General features: G+C 44.1%; 1 protein-coding gene and 1 pseudogene across 1 annotated transcript; one reads left to right on the top strand and one right to left on the bottom strand.

Annotated features, from left to right (window-relative positions):
* The window catches only part of LOC133251874 (mitochondrial transcription rescue factor 1-like), a 60,412-nt pseudogene extending 56,533 nt beyond the window's left edge, over positions 1-3,879 (bottom strand).
* A 479-nt stretch (positions 3,880-4,358) lies between these two features.
* LOC133251873 (small ribosomal subunit protein uS14-like) lies at positions 4,359-16,314 on the top strand. The gene is made up of 2 exons (XM_061424627.1): positions 4,359-4,408; positions 16,143-16,314. The coding sequence occupies exons 1-2, from the start codon at positions 4,359-4,361 to the stop codon at positions 16,312-16,314; spliced, it is 222 nt and encodes a 73-aa protein (XP_061280611.1).
* Positions 16,315-19,363: the final 3,049 nt, after the last annotated feature.

Below are 19,363 nucleotides of genomic sequence, written 5' to 3'. Positions count from 1 at the left end.
CATACATGACCAGTGGAAAATCCATAGCTTTGACTACATGGACTTTTGTTGGTAAAGTGATGTCTCTGCTTTTTAATATGCTGTCTAGGTTCATCATAATTTTTCTTCCAAGGAGCAAGCATCTTTTAACTTCACAGCTGGGTTCCACTGACCTGAAACCAAAGTGTTGGTAGGCCTGTGCTTGATGTCTCTGGAAGCTCTAGAAGAGAACATACTTCCTCGACTTTTCCAGGTTCTAGAGATGCATTTCTTGTATCCCTTGATTCATCCCCTTCCTCCATCTTCAAAGGCAGCAGTGTAGTATCTTCAGGTACCTTTCTCCCCGATCTTCCATCATCACATTGCCTCTGATCTCCTGCCCCTTGTTAATATAAAGACACCTGTGATTACATTGGACTTCCCTAGTGACTCAGCAATAAAGAATCTGCCTGCAATGCAGGAGACCCAGATTTGATCCCTGGATTGGGAAGATCCCCTGGAGGAGGGCATGACACCCACTCCAGTATTGCCTGGAGAATCCCATGGACAGAGGAGCCTGGTGCGCTACAGTTCATGGGATTGCAAAGAGTTGGACACGACTAAAGCAATGGAGCATGCACGTGATTACATTTGGAACCACTTGGATAATCCAGGATGTCTCTTTGTGGTGGGGGTAGGGCAGGGCTGTCTTGTTCTCTGTAAGATGTTTCCATCTAATAGCATATTCAGCCTCCACCCCCAAGATACCATGGACACGACCACCCTCAAATGTTATCACCAAATGTCCCCTGGGGGACAACTCTCCCCCATTGAGAAACACTGACCAGAGGCAAAAATTAAAAGACATCCTGTCTCTGGACTTCCCTGGTGGTGCAGTGGATAAGAATCCACCTGTCAGTGCAGAGGACACAGATTTGATCCCTGGTCTGGGAGGATTGCGCATGCCAAGAAGCAGCTGGGCCCTTGAGCACCACAGCTCCTGAGCTTGCTCTCTAGAGCCCATGAGCCGCAAGTACTGAGCCCACGAGCTGTAACTACTGAAACCTGCACACCTAGAGCCTGTTTCCTCAACAAGAGAAGCCTCTGCAATGAGAAGCCCACGCACCGCAACAAAGAGTAGCCCCTGCTCCCAACTACTAGAGAAAGCCCACGTGCAACGAGAATCCAGAGCAACCAAAAATATGCAATTAATTAATTACCAAATCACTAGACAGCCAATATATCTTATCAAGTAAATAAATCAGATAGAACAGAATGTACAACATGTTCTGACTTTGAAAATTGGCATTTTTAATAAATGTTTGAGAGGATTAATTGCAAATCACTAATATGGTTTTTCCAGTAGTCATGAACAGATGTGAGAGTTGGACCATAAAGAAGGCTGAGCGCTGAAGAATTGATGCTTTCTAATTGTAGTGCTGGAGAAGACTCTTGACAGTCCCATGGACAGCAAGGAGATCAAGCCAGTCAATCCTAAAGGGAATCAACCCTGAATATTCACAGGAAGAACTGGTGCTGTGGAGAAGGCAATGGCACCCCACTCCAGTACTCTTGCCTGGAGAATCCCAGGGACGGGGGAGACTGGTGGGCTGCCGTCTATGGGGTCACATAGAGTAGGACACGACTGAAGCGACTTAGCAGCAGCAGCAACAGCAGAACTGGTGCTGAAGCTGAAGCTTCAATACTTTGGCCACCTGATGCAAAGAACTGACTCATTGGAAAAGACTCTGACACTGGGAAAGATTGAAGGCAAAAGGAGAAGGGGGTGGCAGAGGATGAGATGGTTGGATGGTATCACCAACTCAATGGACATGGGTTTGAGCAAACCCTGGGAGATAGTGACAGACAGGGGACACTGTCGTGCTGTAGTACATGGGGTTACAAAGAGTCGGACATGACTTAGCCACTGAACAACAGCTACAAATATGGGTGAGCTCTCCATGAGAGATTAATGGAGGTCATCAGTTTCCAGTTTTTGCATTTGTGAAGTGTATAGCTTTTACAGCTATACAAATTCAAAAGAAGATGAAATAGTGCTCTTTTAATCAGCTTTATTCAGAACAGTGTTGTCTTTAGCCAGTTGAGGTCAAGATTATGAACCTTTGCTATTCTCAAAAAGACAGGAGATAACAAGTATTGGCAATGATGTAGAGAAAAGCAACACTTGTGCACTGTTGGAGGAAATACAAATTGGTGCAGCCATCACAGAAAACAGTATGGAGGTTTCTCAAGAAATTAAAAATAGAACTACCCTGTGAGACAGCAATCCCACTTCAGGGTGTATATCCAAAGAAAAAGAAATCTGGGTCTTGATGAGATATCTGAGGCTCACATGTTCATTGCAGTATTATTCACAATGACCAAGATATGAAAACAAGCTAAATGTCCATCAATAAATAAACAGATAAAGAAAATGTGAAGTGACGTAAGTGGCCCGAAACCTAGTGACAGCAGCCCTGAGCTGTGAGTCAAAGCTTCCCTGATTTAATGTCTTTTTGGAGACTGCAAAATCAACTGACGAAAATTACACTGGAAATCCAGGTACGCAGGAAGGAAGGGGATAAATGCAAACCAGATTTGGCAGTCATGAGTATCTAAGAGCTATCTGGTGCCAAAAGGCTGGATGTGCTCCCCTAGGGAGGTGGGGAGGAGAGGAAAAGCAGGTGAATGGGGAGGGATGGGGTAAAGAAGAAACTGAGGACAGTCAAAGGCAGAGCAGGAAAGAGCAGCATCGAGAAAGCTGCAGGCTGGAGGAGACAGAGCTGTGGTGTGAGCATCTGAGATGCCAAGTGGGAAAGAAAGAATGAAAGACAGTGAGAGAGAGAGAGGGAGGGAAAGAGAGAATGAAAGAGAGAGAAAAAGAAAGAAGGAGGGACTTCCCTGGTGGTCCAATGCCTAAAACTCCCTGATCCCAATACAGGAGGACTGGGCTTGACCCTCGGGCAGGGAACAAGATCCCACATGCCGCAACTAAGAGTCTGTGTGCCCCAACAAAAGATTCTGTGTGCTGCGGCTAAAATACCTTACCTGCTATAACTAGGACCCAGTGTAGCCAAATAAATAAATAAATAACCTTGACCCTGAGGGATGGGATGGGGAAGGAGGTGGGAAGGAGGGTCAGGATGGGGAACACATGTACACCCATGGCTGATTCATGTGAATGTATGGCAACAATCACCACAATATTGTAATTAGCCTCCAATTAAAATTTTTAAAAAACATTTTTAAAAATTGAGATTGTTTCTTGAAAAAAATTAAAAAAGAAAGGAAAGAAGGGGAGGGAGGGAGGAGCGAAAGGAAGGAAAAAAGGAAGAAAGAAAAAAGGTCAAGGAAGTGAGAGCTGAAAATTAACCACGGGCTTGAGCAAATATGCGGTCACTAATGACCTCGACAAGAACAATTTGAGAGGACTGGTGGGCTAGAAAGCAATCAGTAGCAGGTTTAGAAGGACGCGGCATTGCAAAGTGCAGATAGGCTCAAAACAGTTGGCTGAAAAAATGAATAATCATGCCTGATTGTTGCCGGGTTGTCATGACAACCAGCTAAGACAATGATGATGAACGCTCTTTCTTTACGTGACCTTTTCTATTGAGGCTTAATTTACATCCAGCCAAATTCACCCTTGATTAGTGTACAGTCCTATGAGTTTTGAAAAATGCACGCAGCTGTGGAACCATCTCCAAAATCAAGATATAGAACAGTTTCATCAACCCCAAGCAGTTCCCTCAAGACCCTTTGTAATTAACTCCTCCCGGCATCTTCAGCCCATAGCAATCTGTCCCTACAGTTTTGTCATTACCGGGAGATCATATACATGGAAGTACAGTGTATGTCCCCTTCATGGATTACAGCCTTGTCGTGGCGAAGGGGCTTGTGGAACTCAATGAAGCTATGAGCCATGCTGTGCAGGGCCACCCAAGATGGGCGGGTCATGGTGGAGAGCTCTAACAAAACATAGTCCACTGGAGGAGGGAATGGCAAACCCCTCTAGTATTCTTGCCGCAAGAACCCAATGAACAGCATAAAAAAGCAAAAAGTCGCCAGTTCAGGTTCAATGCATGGTACTGGATGCTTGGGGCTGGTGCACTGGGACGACCCAGAGGGAGGGTAGGGGAGGGAGGAGGGAGGAGGGTTCAGGATGGGGAACGCGGGTATACCTGTGGCGGATTCATTTCGATATTTGGCAAAACTAATACAATATTGTAAAGTTTAAAAATAAAATAAAAGTTAAAAAAAAAAAGCAAAAAGATATGACACCGAAAAGTGAGCCCCCCATGTTGGAAAATGTCCAATATGCTACCAGCGAAGAGTGGAGGGCAATTACTAATAGCCCCAGAAAGAATGAAGCGGATGGGCCAAAGTGGAAATGACAGTTGGGGATGTATCTGGTGATGAAAGTAAAGTCCAATGCTGTGAAGAAGAATATCGCGTAGGTACCTGGAATGTTAGGTCCATAAATCAAGGTAAATTGAATGTGATCAAGCAGGAGATGGCAAGAGTGAACACTGACATCTTAGGAATCAGTGAACTAAAATGAATGGGAATGGGTGAATTTAATTCAGACGACCGTTATATCTACTGCTGTGGGCAAGGATCCCTTAGAAGAAAGGAAGTAGCCCTCAAAGTCAACAAAAGAGTCCAAAGTGCAAGTAAATGCAAGTTTTGCATTTACTTGCAAAACCCAATGCATGGTACTTGGGTGCAATCTCCAAAACAACAGAATGATCTTGGTTTGTTTCCAAGGCAAACCATTCAATATCACAGTACTCCAAATCTATGCCCCAACCACTGATGCCAAAGAAGCTGAAGCTGGCCAGTTCTATGAAGACCTACAAGATCTTCCAGAACTAACACACACACAAAAAAGATGTCCTTTTCATCATAGGGCACTGGAATGCAAAAGCAAGAAGTCAAGAGACACTTGGCTACTACTGCTAAGTCGCTTCAGTCGTGTTCAACTCTGTGCGATCCCATAGACGGCAGCCCACCAGGCTCCCCGTCCATGGGATTTTCCAGGCAAGAGTACTGGAGTGGGTTGCCATTGCCTTCTCCAATGCGTGAAAGTGAAAAGTGAAAGTGAAGTTGATCAGTCGTGTCCGACTCCTAGCGACCCCATGGACTGCAGCCCACCAGGCCCCTCCGTCCATGGGATTTTCCAGGCAAGAGTACTGAAGTGGGTTGCCATTGCCTTCTCAGAGAGACACTTGGAGTAACAGGAAAATTTGGCCTTGGTGTACAAAATGAAGCAGAGCAAAAGCTAATAGAATTTTGCCAACAGAACACACTGGTCATAGCAAACACCCTTTTTCAACAACACAAGAGATGGCTCTACACATGAGCATCACCAAACGGTCAATATCGAAATCAGATTGATCATGTTTTTGCAGCTGAAGATGGAGAAGCTCTAAGTTGTTTTGTGGTCATCAAAAACAACACTGGAAGCTGACTGTGGTTCAGATCATCAGCTCCTTATTGCAAAATTCAGGTTTAAATTGAAGAAAGTAGGGAAAACCGGTAGGCCATTCAGGAGTGACCTGAATCAAATCCCTATGATTATACAGTGGAAGTGACAAATAGATTCAAGGGATTAGATATGATAGAGTGCCTGAAGAACTATGGATGGAGGATCGTAACATTGTAAAGGAGGCAGTGACCAAAACCATCCCCACAAAAAAGAAATGCAAGAGGGCAAAGTGATTGTCTGGTAAGGCTTTACTAATAGCCAAGGAAAGAAGAGAAGTAAAAAGCAAGAGAGAATGGGAAAGATACACCCATCTGAATGCAGAGTTCCAGAAAATAGCAAGGAGCGAGAAGAAAGCCTTCTTAAGTGAACAGTCCAAAGAAATAGAGGAAAACAACAGAATTGGAAAGACTAGAGATCTCTTCAAGAAAATTAGAGATACCAAGGGAACATTTCATGCAAGGATGAAGCAAGCACAATAAAGAACAAAAATGGTAAGGACCTAACAGAAGCAGAAGAAATTAAAAGGAAAAGGTGGTGGCAAGAATACACAGAACTGTACAAAAAAAGATCTTAATGACCAGGATGCTCATGACAGTCTCATCACTCACCTAGAGCCAGACATCCTGGAGTGTGAAGTCGTTTGCCTTAGGAAGCACTACTACAAACTACTACAAACAAAGCTGAGCTATTTCAAATCCTAAAAGATGATGCTGTTCAAGTGCTTCACTCAATGTCAGCAAATTTGGAAAACTCAGCAGTGGCCACCAGACTGGAAAAGGTCAGTTTTCATTTCAATGCCAACCACTTTAAAAGTGGTTCCAGGCAACCTTGATGGCTTTCCCCATTGGCTCAGCAGGTAAAGAATCTGATTCCAATGCAGGAGACACAAGAGATGCAGGTTCAATCCCTGGGTCAGGAAGATTCCCTGGAGAAGGAAATGGCACCCCACTCCAGTATTCTTGCCTGGAAAATCCCACAGGCAGAGGAACTTGGCTGGCTACAGTCCATGGGGCCCCAAAGAGTCAGACACGACTGAGTGACTGAGCACAGCTCAGCAGAGCTGGCCTTTGGAAGTTGGGCCAGGGTGTAATGACTGACAGTGAGAAGGAAAAAACTGGGCATTGACAGCACCTACAACAGAGCAGATCAACAGTCAGATCCTGAACTATCTTCTCTTAATTTTCATCTCTTTCTTGAGCTGTAAATATCAAATATTTTTATAGCAACCCAAGATGCTTTGCATGAAGACCTTCTAAATCATCTTTACATTCTCTAATTGGGCTTGTCACTCACAGCTAATATTGCTCTATTTATAATTACTCTCCCCATTTAGGGTCTGAAGGTTTATTTTTGTTATTTCTGAGACAGGCATGCATATCCCAAGTATGCATGCTCCTATCACTATTTATCTATCTCTTTAGAAAAACAGGGTTATCATTTCTCTCTTTTTTCCTCACCTTGCTGTGCCTACCTCTGACCCTTGGTCTGGCAGCCTTCTTGTTTATTTTATTTGCTTATTTTTCTGACCCAAACACGAAGCATGCAGGATCCCAGTTCCAGACTAGGGATTGGACGCACAGCCCCTGCATTGGAAGCATGAATTCTTAACCACTGGACTGCCAGGGAAGTCCTCCAACCTTCTTGTTAATTTTAATTAATATCTTCCATGAACTTTATATTATTCCAAATATTCACAAATTTATTGTTTCACTTAATCTCCGTGGTGGATGATGACAAGGACCTCCTGCTTTTAAACATTCTGCAGATGAGAAAACTGAGGCTCAGACTTACTAAAAATCACTTAAGTTTCCACTGCATTGTTTAGGATACTCCTGGTTGTGACTAAAATCTCAAACTGAATTGGACATAGCATTAGCTGCCATGGACCAAAGTGCATCCTTTTAAAATTCATATGCTAAAGCCCTAACCCCCAACTTGACTGTATTTGGATTAGGGCTTTTAGGAGGCAATTATGGTAAAGAATATGCCGGCAAAGGAAGAGGCCTGATTTCGATCTCTAGGTTGGGAACATCCCCTAGAGAAAGAGAATGACTATCTAGTCCAGTATTCTTCTGTTCCATGTATTTTATGCATAGAATTCTAAGTATTCTATGACTTCTAGTCCAATATTGGACTCTCTATTCCAGAATTCTGGAGAATTCCATGGACAGAGGAGCCTGATGGGCTGCAAGTTTGTGGGTGGCAAAGAGTTGGATGTGACTGAATGACTAACATTTTTCACTTCCAAGGCTAAATAAGGCCATAAAGGTCGGGCCTAATTCAGTAAAGCTGCAGTCCTGATACAAAGAGAGGGACTTCTCTGGTGGTCTAGTGATTAAGAATCTGCCTGCCAATGCAGTGCAGGGGACAAAGATTCAATCCCTGGTCCAGGAAGATCCCACTTGCCATACAGCAACTAAGCCTGTATGCTGCAATTCTGGAACCCGTGTTCCCTAGAGCCCACGCTCCACAATGAGAGAAGCCACCACAATAAGAAGCCCACACACCTCAGCTAGGGAGTAGCCCCCACTCACCACAACCAGAGAAAGCCTGTGCAGCAATGAAGACCCAGCACAGACAAAAGTAATAAATAAATAAAACATTTTTAAAAGAGGAAGAGAGAGAAATCACACTGTCTCTATGTTCTTGAAAAGACCCTGATGCTGGGAAAGATTGAAGGCAGGAGGAGAAGAGGGCAATAGAAAATGAGATGGTTGGATGGCATCATTGACTCAATGGATCTGAGTTTGAGCAAACTCCGGGAGATGGTGAAGGATAGGGAAGCCTATCATGCTGCAGTCTATAGAGTTGCAAAGAGTGGGACATGACAGAGTGACCGAACAACCATGTTCCTGAACCAAGGAAAGGCCATGTGCAGATATAGCAAGAAGGAGACCATCGGAAAATCAAAAACAGAGCTCTCACTAGAAACCTGATTGACTGGAACACTGATGTTGGTTTCTTAGCCTCCAGAACTGTAAGAATTAAATGTCTGTTATTTAAGTCACCCAGTGGATGATACACCCAAGCAGACATCATAAATGAAAAAGTAAGATGTGTTTTTAAGAACGACTTGGTATTCTGGCTCAGTGATGTGATCAATAATTTAGTTTCTTCCCGTCTCTCTGCTGTGCGCTTCACGATGTTGGCTTCAAACTATGGTTGGCCAACCCTATGGTCAAAAGCTCTCTGCCAGTAGCCCTGAAGCTTCAAACTTCAGGGAAGGAGATAGAAATTCTTTGTTCTGAGATGCACTCTGATTGGTCCAGCCTTTATCACATGACCACCTCTGAGCAAATCACAGTAGACAGATAGTAGATACCTTAAGGCCCGCAGTTGGTTGAGTGTTTAAGAGTTGAATTGGACAGTTTTCCATGAACTATAATTTGTTGGAAAAAACTGACAGTCTATGAGGTTTCAACTTGGGTTCTGGCAGAAATTTTCTCAAAAATGAATGAAATGAACTTGCTGGTTCAAGGAAAACAACTGACAGTGTTTGTTGCCAGTGGTAAAATTTGAGCTTCAAGGGAAAATTTTAATTTTGGAAGACACGTGTTTGTCACCATGTTTGACAATGTTCCAACGCTGAAAGACTTTTCTGAGATTGGTGGTGATATTAACAAATGGAGTTTTTAAAATATTATGTAATGAAATGCGTCGATGTTTGGAAGATCTGTATGACTTAGTGAAGTAATATTATTCAAAAGACCAATGAACGAGTCATAAAAAGTGCAAGGTAGGACTTGTCCTTTCAGTCTAGTGATTAAGACACTGTGCTTCCAATGCAGGGGGCATGGATTTGATCCCTGGTCAGGGAATTAAGATCCCACATGTCTGTGATATTGAGAAAAAAAAGAAATACATGAAAAGTGCAAGGTAGACAAATGGATTTTAATAAAATAGAACTCACTGAAATGGAGAGTCCCCACTACAACTAACCTTGACTAAATTACCAGTTTTTCAAGTTTTAGTATAGCATTAAAGAAGAATTCAGCCATGAAATTAAAAGACGCTTACTCCTTGGAAGGAAAGTTATGACCAACCTAGATAGTATATTCAAAAGCAGAGGCATTACTTTGCCAACAAAGGTTCATCTAGTCAAGGCTATGGTTTTTCCTGTGGTCATGTATGGATGTGAGAGTTGGACTGTGAAGAAGGCTGAGCGCCGAAGAATTGATGCTTTTGAACTGTGGTGTTGGAGAAGACTCTTGAGAGTCCCTTGAACTGCAAGAAGATCCAACCAGTCCATTCTGAAGGACATCAGCCCTGGGATTTCTTTGGAAGGAATGATGCTGAAGCTGAAACTCCAGTACTTTGGCCACCTCATGCCAAGAGTTGACTCATTGGAAAAGACTCTGATGCTGGGAGGGATTGGGGGCAGGAGGAGAAGGGGACGACAGAGGATGAGATGGCTGGATGGCATCACTGACTCGATGGACGTGAGTCTGAGTGAACTCTGGGAGTTGGTGTTGGACAGGGAGGCCTGGCATGCTGCGATTCATGGGGTTGCAAAAAGTCGGACACAACTGAGCGACTGATCTGATCTGATCTGAAAGAAGAATTCTTGAGTTCCTGAGAAGTCTATTGAAATACTTTTTTCAGCTAGATGCTTGTAGGTTTTCTTCATAGACTTGGACTAAAATGACATTTAACAACAGAGTAATAAGGTAGTCTCACAAATGAGAATACAACTGTCTTCTAGGAGATTTGCAAATATTTAAAGCAATGCTATTCTTCTAACTAACTGAATTTTTTGGTTTGGAAAATATAATAAAATATGTTGTTCATGTTACCATTCAATGGGTTTTATTGTTATTTTAAGTAAATTTTAAATGCACATTGTAAATTTTCTCAATTTTAATGTTTAAACAGTAAGTATTGATAGCTACAACTTACATTTAAGAAAGCTGTGTAGGGTCCTCAGTAACTTTAAGAGTGAAGAGGGGGGCCTGAGACCAAAAAGTTTAAGAATTAGTGCTCTAATAATAATGTTTTTTTCTTTTCTTTAATTGAAGTATAGTTGACTTACAATATCATTTTAGTTTAAGGTGTACAGCACAGTGATTCAGTCACATATATATTGGAGTAAGAAATGGAAACCCACTCCAGGTCTTGCCTGGAAAATTCCATGGACAGAGGAACCTGGCAGGCTCCAGTCCTTGGGGTCACAAAGAGTCGGGCATGGCTGAGCGCACATGGCAGATACATACATATATCTATCTCAGTAATCTGATAAAAGAACACACACACACATATATGTATGTATGCTTGTGTGTGTGTGTGCGTGTGTGTGTGTTTTCAGCTGCTCATTCACGTCTGACTCTTTGCAACTCCATGAACTGTAGGCTGCCAGACTTCTCTGTCCATGGGATTTTCCCGGGCAGAAATACTGGAGTGGGGTGCCATTTCCTACTCCAGGGGATCCTCCCAACCTAAGGATTGAACCCACGTCTCCTGCATCTCCTTCACTGGCAGGTGGATTCTTTACCACTGCACCACTTGGGAAGCCCCATATATAAGTGATATCATATGGCTTTTGTTTTTCTTTCTGGCTTCACTTCAGCTAGCCATTCTGAACATTAAATTTCTTCCTGATGCCCTTCACTCTCTCCTAACTCTATGAGGACAGCTTTCTCCTAACTCTAGGAACTGATCATCTCTTCTGCCTGAAGTGCTCCCATGACAACCACAGAGTATCTCTCAGAATCCCACGGCTGAGTGTCTTTCCAGCGGCAGAACATCACAGAATTTCAGCATCACATGTACTAAGAAATTGAACAGCCTTAGACACTAGTGATCAGCCCAGGCACACATGGTACCTCTGAAAGTGAAAGTCACTCAGTTGTGTCCAACTCTTTGAGACCGCATGGACTGTAGCCTGCCAGCCTCCTCTGTCCATGGAATTCTCCAGGCCAGAATACTGGAATGGGTAGCTGTTCCCTTCTCCAGGGCATCTTCCCAACCCAGGAATCGAACCCAGGCCTCCCACATTGCAGGTGGATTCTTTACCATCTGAGCCACCAGAGATGCCAATCCAAACATCTAGTCTCAATTTAGGAAGCCAGTTGGCTACAGCTGGGAACTTTTGCTCCCATCTGGATCATGGGATTTTCCAAGTGACACATTGCCCGCAAGGACATAGACCTGAAGGATACATAAGCAAGGTGGAGTTCTTTTTTTAATAGTAATTCTTCCATTATAGAAACTGTCTTAGTCTGTTTGGGCTGCTATAACAGAATATCTCAGATTGGCTGACTCTTTAAAAAATTGTATTGTGGCAGTATATGCTGTATAGTAAAAGTGATTCAGTTACACACACATTTCTGTTATGGTTTATCACAGAATATCGAATATTGTTCCCTGTGCTATAGTGTTATTTGCTCGGTCGGGTCTGACTTTGTGGCCCTGTGGAGTACAGCCCACCAGGGCTGTAGCCCTCCAGGCTCTTCTGCCCATGGAATTCTCCAGGCAAGAATACTGGAGTGGGTAGCCATTCCCTTCTCCAGGGCGTCTTCCCAGCCCAGGGATCAAACCCAGGTTTCCCACATTGCAGGTGGATTCTTCACCATCTGAGCCCCCAGGGCAGCCTGTCATCTTGGGGCTAATTAGTTTTAATCAGTTTTTGTTGTATCCTCAGTGATTACATCATTCTTTTAAAGGCTGTGTCTGCCCCCTTCCCTCCTGTCTCATTTCCACTAGATGTTAAGGCAGATTTTAAGCACTGAAGCACATTGCTTCAGGGAAATATTTTTGAGAATTTATTATGGAGCAATAGAAAAGAAAGGTAGAAATGTTTCCCTCAGGGGCATTATTCAAAATCTGTGTTGTACACATATCAGTATAAGGCGTTTGGTGTTTTGTTTTTCTCATGTCCTGGACAATTAAACTGCCAATGAAGTGACATGAAATCAGAGAGAACTTTAACCTCGCTGCCATGGAGACCACGTTTCTCACTCATGGGGGTAAAGAGAGTTTACACAAGGATTTCCTAAGGTGATAAGGCAGCTGGCCATCGACAATTCCAGATACTTTATGGACAGGCAGAAAATCATGGGAATTTCCTGGGATTGACAAGTCAAGAAAGGGAAGCTTGAGATCTGTGATATTGTGATTTATAATAAGAAATACATATATTTGCGACTTCCCTGATGGTCCAGTGGTTAAGAATCTGCCTGCCAATGCAGGGGACATGGGCTCAATCCCTGGTCCAGGAAGATCCACATGGTTTGGAGCAACTAAGCCCATGTGCCACAGCTACTGAGCCCACTCTCTAGGGCCCTGCTCCGCAACAAGAGAAGTCACCACAGTGAGAAGCCCGCGCACTGCAACCAGAGAGTAGCCCCCACTCTCCGCAACTAGAGAAAGCCCAAGCACAGCAACGAAGACCCAGCACATCAAAACTAAAATAAAGAAATAAAAAGAAATATATATATTTGGTCTTCATCCTTGTTTCTATCATACAGCTCTTAAAACCTTGGAATTTCTGTGATAAGAGTGATGAATGTGTCTTGTTCTGCTAGGGAAAGCACACAGAGATGTGGGTGGGTTGCCGTTGGAACCAGCTTTGTCATTAGAGGGTTGAAAATTTCACTCCCACTTCCCAACCTCTGGGGTGATTGAGTTCAATCACCAGTGATCAAGGACTTAATCAATCATGTCTATGTAATGAAGCTTCCATAAAAACTCAAAGATTGGGGTCCAGAGAACTTCTAGGTTGGTGAACCAGAACACTTTCAGAAGTTCCTTTGTTCAGGATCTTGCCTGTGTATCTCTCTGCATCTGGCTGTTGAGTCTCACTGTAATAAACAAATGATGTAGTGAGTAAACTCTAGTATTCTGAGTTCAGTGAGCCACTGTAGGAAATTAATCAAACCCAAGAAGGGGGTCACGGTGATCTCAGGTGGCCTCGTCCTGCAGTGCCTTGAAGCAGGGTTTCAGTTCCCCGCCAGAGATTGGGATGGGGTCATAACGGTGAGAGCAGCAAATCCTAGCCGCTAGACCAGAGGCCAGTGACAAGACCCTGGCTCTTCAACTTTGCAGAAGAAGAATTCCCACAAAGACAGAAGTAGTGAAACAAGTGGGGCTTCCTGGTGGCTCAGCAGGTAAAGAATTCACCAGCGATGCAGGAGACCCGAGTTCCATCCCTGGGTCAGGAAGATGCCCTGAAGAAGAGTATGGCAACCCACTCCAGTATTCTTGCCTGGAGGATTCCACGGACAGAGGAGCCTGGCGGACTACAGTCTATGGGGTTACAAAGAGCCAGACATGACTGAAGCAACTTAGCACAGCACACAGCGAAACAAGTGTTTACTAGGAGGAAGAAAAGAGTATAGTACATGTGGATAGTCTCGTGGGCAGACTCAGAGAGAGAGTCACCCCTTTCTGGTAGTCAATTACTTTTAAGGGGCATTCGTTCCGGGGTTTCCTTTGGCCAATCATTTTGATTCACCTGCTTCTGAGTCTATATGTGGTATATCTCAGGATCCCCCTATGTGTATATGAACATCTGTCAGTCAAGATATATTCCACCGAAGAGGCCAAGAGGGTGTGTGACACCCCCTCCATTTTTTTACCTCCAAGGAGCTTTCTAATCAAGAGAGTTTCCTTGACTTCGAGAATGGGAAATACGTGGTGCTTTTATCTTCGATCTGGGCAGGGCTTAGCCTCCTCCCTCGACTGTCCTACTATTTTCTTCTTAGAGAATCGGTCCACAGAGAACCAACTCTAACTGTTTCCTCCGGGGCTCATCCATCTCCTGACTCAATGGGAACCTCTGATTTATACCCAGTTGGTCAGAAACACAGGTAACAACCTGGAACTGTGCTTGGCATCTGCAGTGGGGGTAGTCATATGGGACCGAGTCCTTAACCTGTGGACCCTGATGCTATCTGCAGGTTGTGTCAAAACTGAGTGGAAATGCAAGACACCCAGTACGTTGGAAAATTGCTTGGTGGTATAGGGGGAGAAGGGGAAGCCACACATTGGAATTAGTATCAGAATCATCAGAATCAAAATTCCTCTTTGGAGAGAGGCTTACTTTATCTCCTCATTCTAAACCAGGTCCTCTGATTCTATTCCATCATTGCTCTATTTTTTTTTTTTTTGGCTGCACCTCACAACATGTAAGACCTTAGTTCCCCTGCCAGGGATTGAACTCATGTCCCCTGCAGTGGAAACTTGGGAGTCCTAACCACTGGACTGACAGGGAATTCCCAGAAATATAATTAATTTACAATGTTGTGTTAGTTTCAAGTGTATAGCAAACTGATATGTATGGGTTTGAACTAATCTTTCTAACTGAGGGGTCTCCGTGTGGATTCTGGGAGGAGTTTGGCTTCATTTGTTGGGGGGGAAGATGAGGGGAAAGAGAAAGAGTCCTTTATAAGGAATGGATGAAAATTTAGGTGGTGTCCATTCCCTGGGACAGTGATCTGCTGACTTTCCTTAAAGGGCCAAGTGGTCAGTATCATTAGTTTGGGGGCCAGACCGTCTCCGTCTTGAACTCTGTCTTTTTTGTGTCTGTGTCCTTTTTTTTTCTTTTCTTTTCTTTTTTTTTTTTTTCTAGTCAGCAGAACGAGGAGTTCGATCTGTAACTGACTGTGAACAATCAATTGAGATAACTCACTACCTTCAGACCAGCCTTGAACTCTGTCTTGTACTCTGTCTTGGTAGCTTGAAAGGGGCCATAGACAAAATGGAAACAAATGGGAGTAGCTGTGGTTCAGAAAAACTCTGTAGACACTGAATTTTCAGATTTATATCATTCTCACCATGGACTATTCTTCACTTAACTTTTTAAAATGATTTTAAAAGGTAAAAATCATTCTTAGTTCACAGGCTATATAAAGAGGCAGGGAGCCATACTTGGGAAGCCCCACCCTGCATCGGGCGTAGTTTTTCAACCCTTACCTAGATGTATTTGTCCAGGCAAGTCTGTCTTTAAAAAGCTACACAAGGCAATCTAGAAAAACGGTACAGATGAACTTATTTGCAAAGCTGAAATAGAGTCACAGATTTAGAGGACAAATTGAGGGTTACCATGGGGGAAGAGGAGATGGGATGAATTGGGAGATTGGGATCGACATATATACACCACTATGTATAAAATAGATAACAAATGAAAACCTACCGTATAGCACAGGAAACTCTACTCAGTGCTCTGTGGTGACCTAAATGGGAAGGAATTCTTAAAAAACAGAGTGGGTACGCGTATGCGTATAACTGATTCACTTTGTTGCATAGCAGAAACTAAGACAGCACTGTAAAGCAACTGTACTCCAATCAAAATTAATAAAACCAAAAAGTCTCCACAAGAAAAGAGGCACTGATACCTGGTACAGTGTGGATGAGCCTCAAAAACATTTTGCTGAGTGAAAGTAGCCACTCAGAAAAGGTCACATATTGAGTGATTCCATGTATTGAAACATTCAGGATAAATCCATAGGGACAGAAAGCTGATGAGTGGTTGACAGGAATGGGGGGAGGGAAGAACTGGGGAGGGAGTGCTAAATCGTATGGAGCTTCCTCTTGGGGTGATGAAAATGTTTTGGAACTAGATGGAGGTGAGAGCTGCAGAACACCATGAAACTAGTAAATGCCACTGCATTGTATGCACTTTAAAATGGTATATGACACGTAGTTGACTACAACTTAATGTGTTTAATTTAAAAAAATATGTGAGCCTTTTGCCTCATTGCAGTCAAGAAAGCAACGTGGGTCACCAGCAGCTCTACTGGGGCCATTTGAGAAAATTCAGCGAAGGTTCTCGCTCTTGCCGGGTCTGCTCAAACAGGCACGGTCTGATCCGGAAACACTGCCTCAATATGGGCCACCAGTACATGAAGGACGTTGGCTTTGTTAAATCAGACTAACTGAAGTTCCTCGAATAGATCATTCAGCACATCTACCTTATGTGGAAACAATATTAGCTCTTTGCATAGAAAATGAAAGTTTAAAAACTACCCCCCCCCAAAAAAAATCCATGAGTGGTTTGGATGCACAGACAAGAGAGGACTTCCTGTCACCTGAGGTTATATTCCTGGCTGTTGGAGGGGCATTCCTGAATGAGCCAAGGTCCTTGGGGAGAGGATCCTCCTACCCATTTGGGGAGACATACACTGACATTTGAGGGCTTCCCTGGTGGCTCAGCTGGTAAAGAATCAGCCTGCAGTGCAGGAGACCTGGGTTCGATCCCTGGGTTGGGAAGATCCCCTGGAGGAGGGCTAGGCAACCCACTCCAGTATTCTTGACTGAAGAATGCCCATCCACAGAGGAACCTAGTGGCTACAGTCCATGCGGTTGCAAAGAGTCAGACACAATGGAGCAACTAACCCCACTGATGAAAGCAGGACAAGGCTTTCCAGGGAGGTAAACATGGGAGGCTGGAGAAACCAATGGGTGAGAGAGTCCAGCTCTACAAAACCCCTCAAATGTGTCTCTGAGAGCACAGCTATACTGAAGACTTTATAAAATGAGATGGAGAATTCTGGGTTGAATTGTGTCCCCCTGCCAAAAAAAAAAAAAAAAAGGCAAATTAGCAGACTTCCATTTTGGTCCATTGGTTTAAACTCTGTGCTCCCAATGCAGGGAACCTGGGTTTGGTCCCTGGTCAGGGAATTAGATCCTTCATGCCGCAACTAAAGAGACTGCAAGCTGCAAGGACGACTCCCCACGTGGCAATGAAGACCCTGAGTGCTGTAACTTAAGACTTGGAGCATCCAAATAAAAAATAAACGAACTTTTTAAATTAAAAAAAAAAAAAAAGATATGCTGGAGTCCTAACCCCCAATACTTCAGAATGGGAACTTGTTTGGAAATAGGGTCACAGCAGATTTGATTAAAGTCCTACTGGACTAGTGTGTTAATCGCTCAGTCGTGTCCAACTCTTTGCGTCCCCACAGACTGTGGTCCGCCAGACTCCTCTGTTCATGGGATTCTCCAGGCAAGAATACTGGAGTGGGTTGCCATTTCCTGCTCCAGGGGATCTTCCTGACCCAGGGATCAAAGCCGTGTCACTTTCACCTCCTGCACTGCAAGCAGATTCTTTACTGTTTGAGCCACCAGGGAAGCCCCCATACTGAACTAGGGTGGGCTCCTAATCCAATATGACCGGTGTCCTTAGAAAAGGGAGAAATTTGGACAGACACACACACCCATACAAACACACTCAAGAGGAACACCATTATGAAGATGAAGGCAGAGATTGGGGAGATGCTTCTACAAGTCAAGGAACACCAAAGATTGCTAGCCAGTCACTAAAAGTAAGGCGAGAGACATGAGACAGATTCTCCTTCATGACCTGCAGGAAGAATCAGCGCTGGGCTTGCCTGGTTGGCTCAGTAGTAAAGAATCCGCCTGTCAATGCAGAAGACACCCGTTCCATCCCTGGCCAGGGAAGATCCCATATGCCTGGAAGTAACTAATTCTGCGCCACAACTACTGAGCCTGTGCTCTAGAGCCTGGGAACCACAACTCCTGAAGCCCATGAGCCCTAGAGCCACCACAAAGAGAAGCCCCTGCCACGAGAGAGTAACCCCACTTGCTGCAACTAGAGAAAAAAAAGTGCCCAGAAATGAAGACCCACCACAGCCAAAACTAAAGAAATAAAATTATTAGAAAGAAAAAAGAACCCGCTGACACCTTGATCCCAGATTTCAGCCTCTAGAACTATGAGACGATAAATCCCCGCTGTTAAGCCCCTGAGCTTATGGCACTTTGTTACGGCAATCCTAGCAAACAAACACAACCACACAGGAAATTTGAAGCACATGTTTGCCAAGCCTTGTCTAACATCTGTAATGAACATTTTGGAACAACTGGAAAAATAACTGTCAAGTGACCTCTCAAAACACAGTCACTCCACTCTCATCTTCTCTCTCCATTTCTCTTTTTCTCTGGGTGATTTGCTTTCATCATTTATTATCATATCCTGAAGCCTAAAGTTTTGAGCTCATATCACATCAGAGAACCGGCTTACAGGAGGAGGTATGCTTATTTTTCCCTCATAATCTCTGGGAAGAAGAAATGCTCTTGAATTTCACTCAGCAACCAATAGCAAACATTAAAAAAAAAAAAATCCCATCTGGGGTTTATTTTTCAAACACATATCCTCAGTTATAAAATGTGACTTAGGGAACTCCCTGGTGGTCCAGTGGTTAGGACTTTAAGCTCCCAATGTGGGGGCCCGGGGCCCGCAACTAAGCCCATGTGCCACAACCAAAGATTCCATATGCTGCAACTATGACTCCGCATGGCCACATAAATTTAAAAAAATAAAATATGACTTTATTGGCATTGCTGCCGAAACTTGGCCTCTGTTCACAGGTGCCGAACAGAAACACACAGAGGGAGTTTGGGGTGAAGTAGCAAAGAGCAGCTTTTATTCCTTTGCCAGGCACAGGGGGCCACAGTGGGCTGCTGCTGCTGCTGCTGCTAAGTCGCTTCAGTCGTGTCCGACTCTGTGCGACCCCACACACAGCAGCCCACCAGGCTCCCCCGTCCCTGGGATTCTCCAGGCAAGAATACTGGAGTGGGTTTCCATTTCCTCCTCCAATGCATGAAAGTGAAAAGTGAAAGTGAAGTCGCTCAGTGGTGTCCGACTCTTCACGACCCCATGGACTGCAGCCCACCAGGCTCCTCCGTCCATGGGATTTTCCAGGCAAGAGTACTGGAGTGGGGTGCCATCGCCTTCTCCACAGTGGGCCAATGCCCTCAAGATCATGTGACCCACCTTGGAGGGGGTAGCAAGGAGTTTTATAGTGTTCAAGGAGCAGGGGCATGATAAGCTCATGGACAGTTCATGGATTGGTTGGCATCAAGGTGAAGTTTCAAGCCTCATCAACCTTCTGGTTTCATCCAGTCTGGGGTCGGTGTTCTTGTCGTAAGCAGTTTTCATCTGGTCTGCTTCCTGTAAAAACAACT

The sequence above is a fragment of the Bos javanicus genome, chromosome 7, assembly GCF_032452875.1.
Source record: "Bos javanicus breed banteng chromosome 7, ARS-OSU_banteng_1.0, whole genome shotgun sequence".
Lineage (NCBI taxonomy): Eukaryota > Metazoa > Chordata > Mammalia > Artiodactyla > Bovidae > Bos > Bos javanicus.
The sequence above is the reverse complement of the archived record's forward strand: the minus strand, read 5'-3'. Positions and strand labels throughout refer to the sequence as shown.

Excerpts from the sequence above, each read along its gene's own strand:
- LOC133251873 (XM_061424627.1), top strand. The coding sequence starts at position 4,359 with ATGTATCTGGTGATGAAAGTAAAGTCCAATGCTGTGAAGAAGAATATC. Across the intron at positions 4,409-16,142 it reads GCTGTGAAGAAGAATATCGC|TCAAGAAAGCAACGTGGGTC; the intron begins GTAGGTACCTGG and ends GCCTCATTGCAG.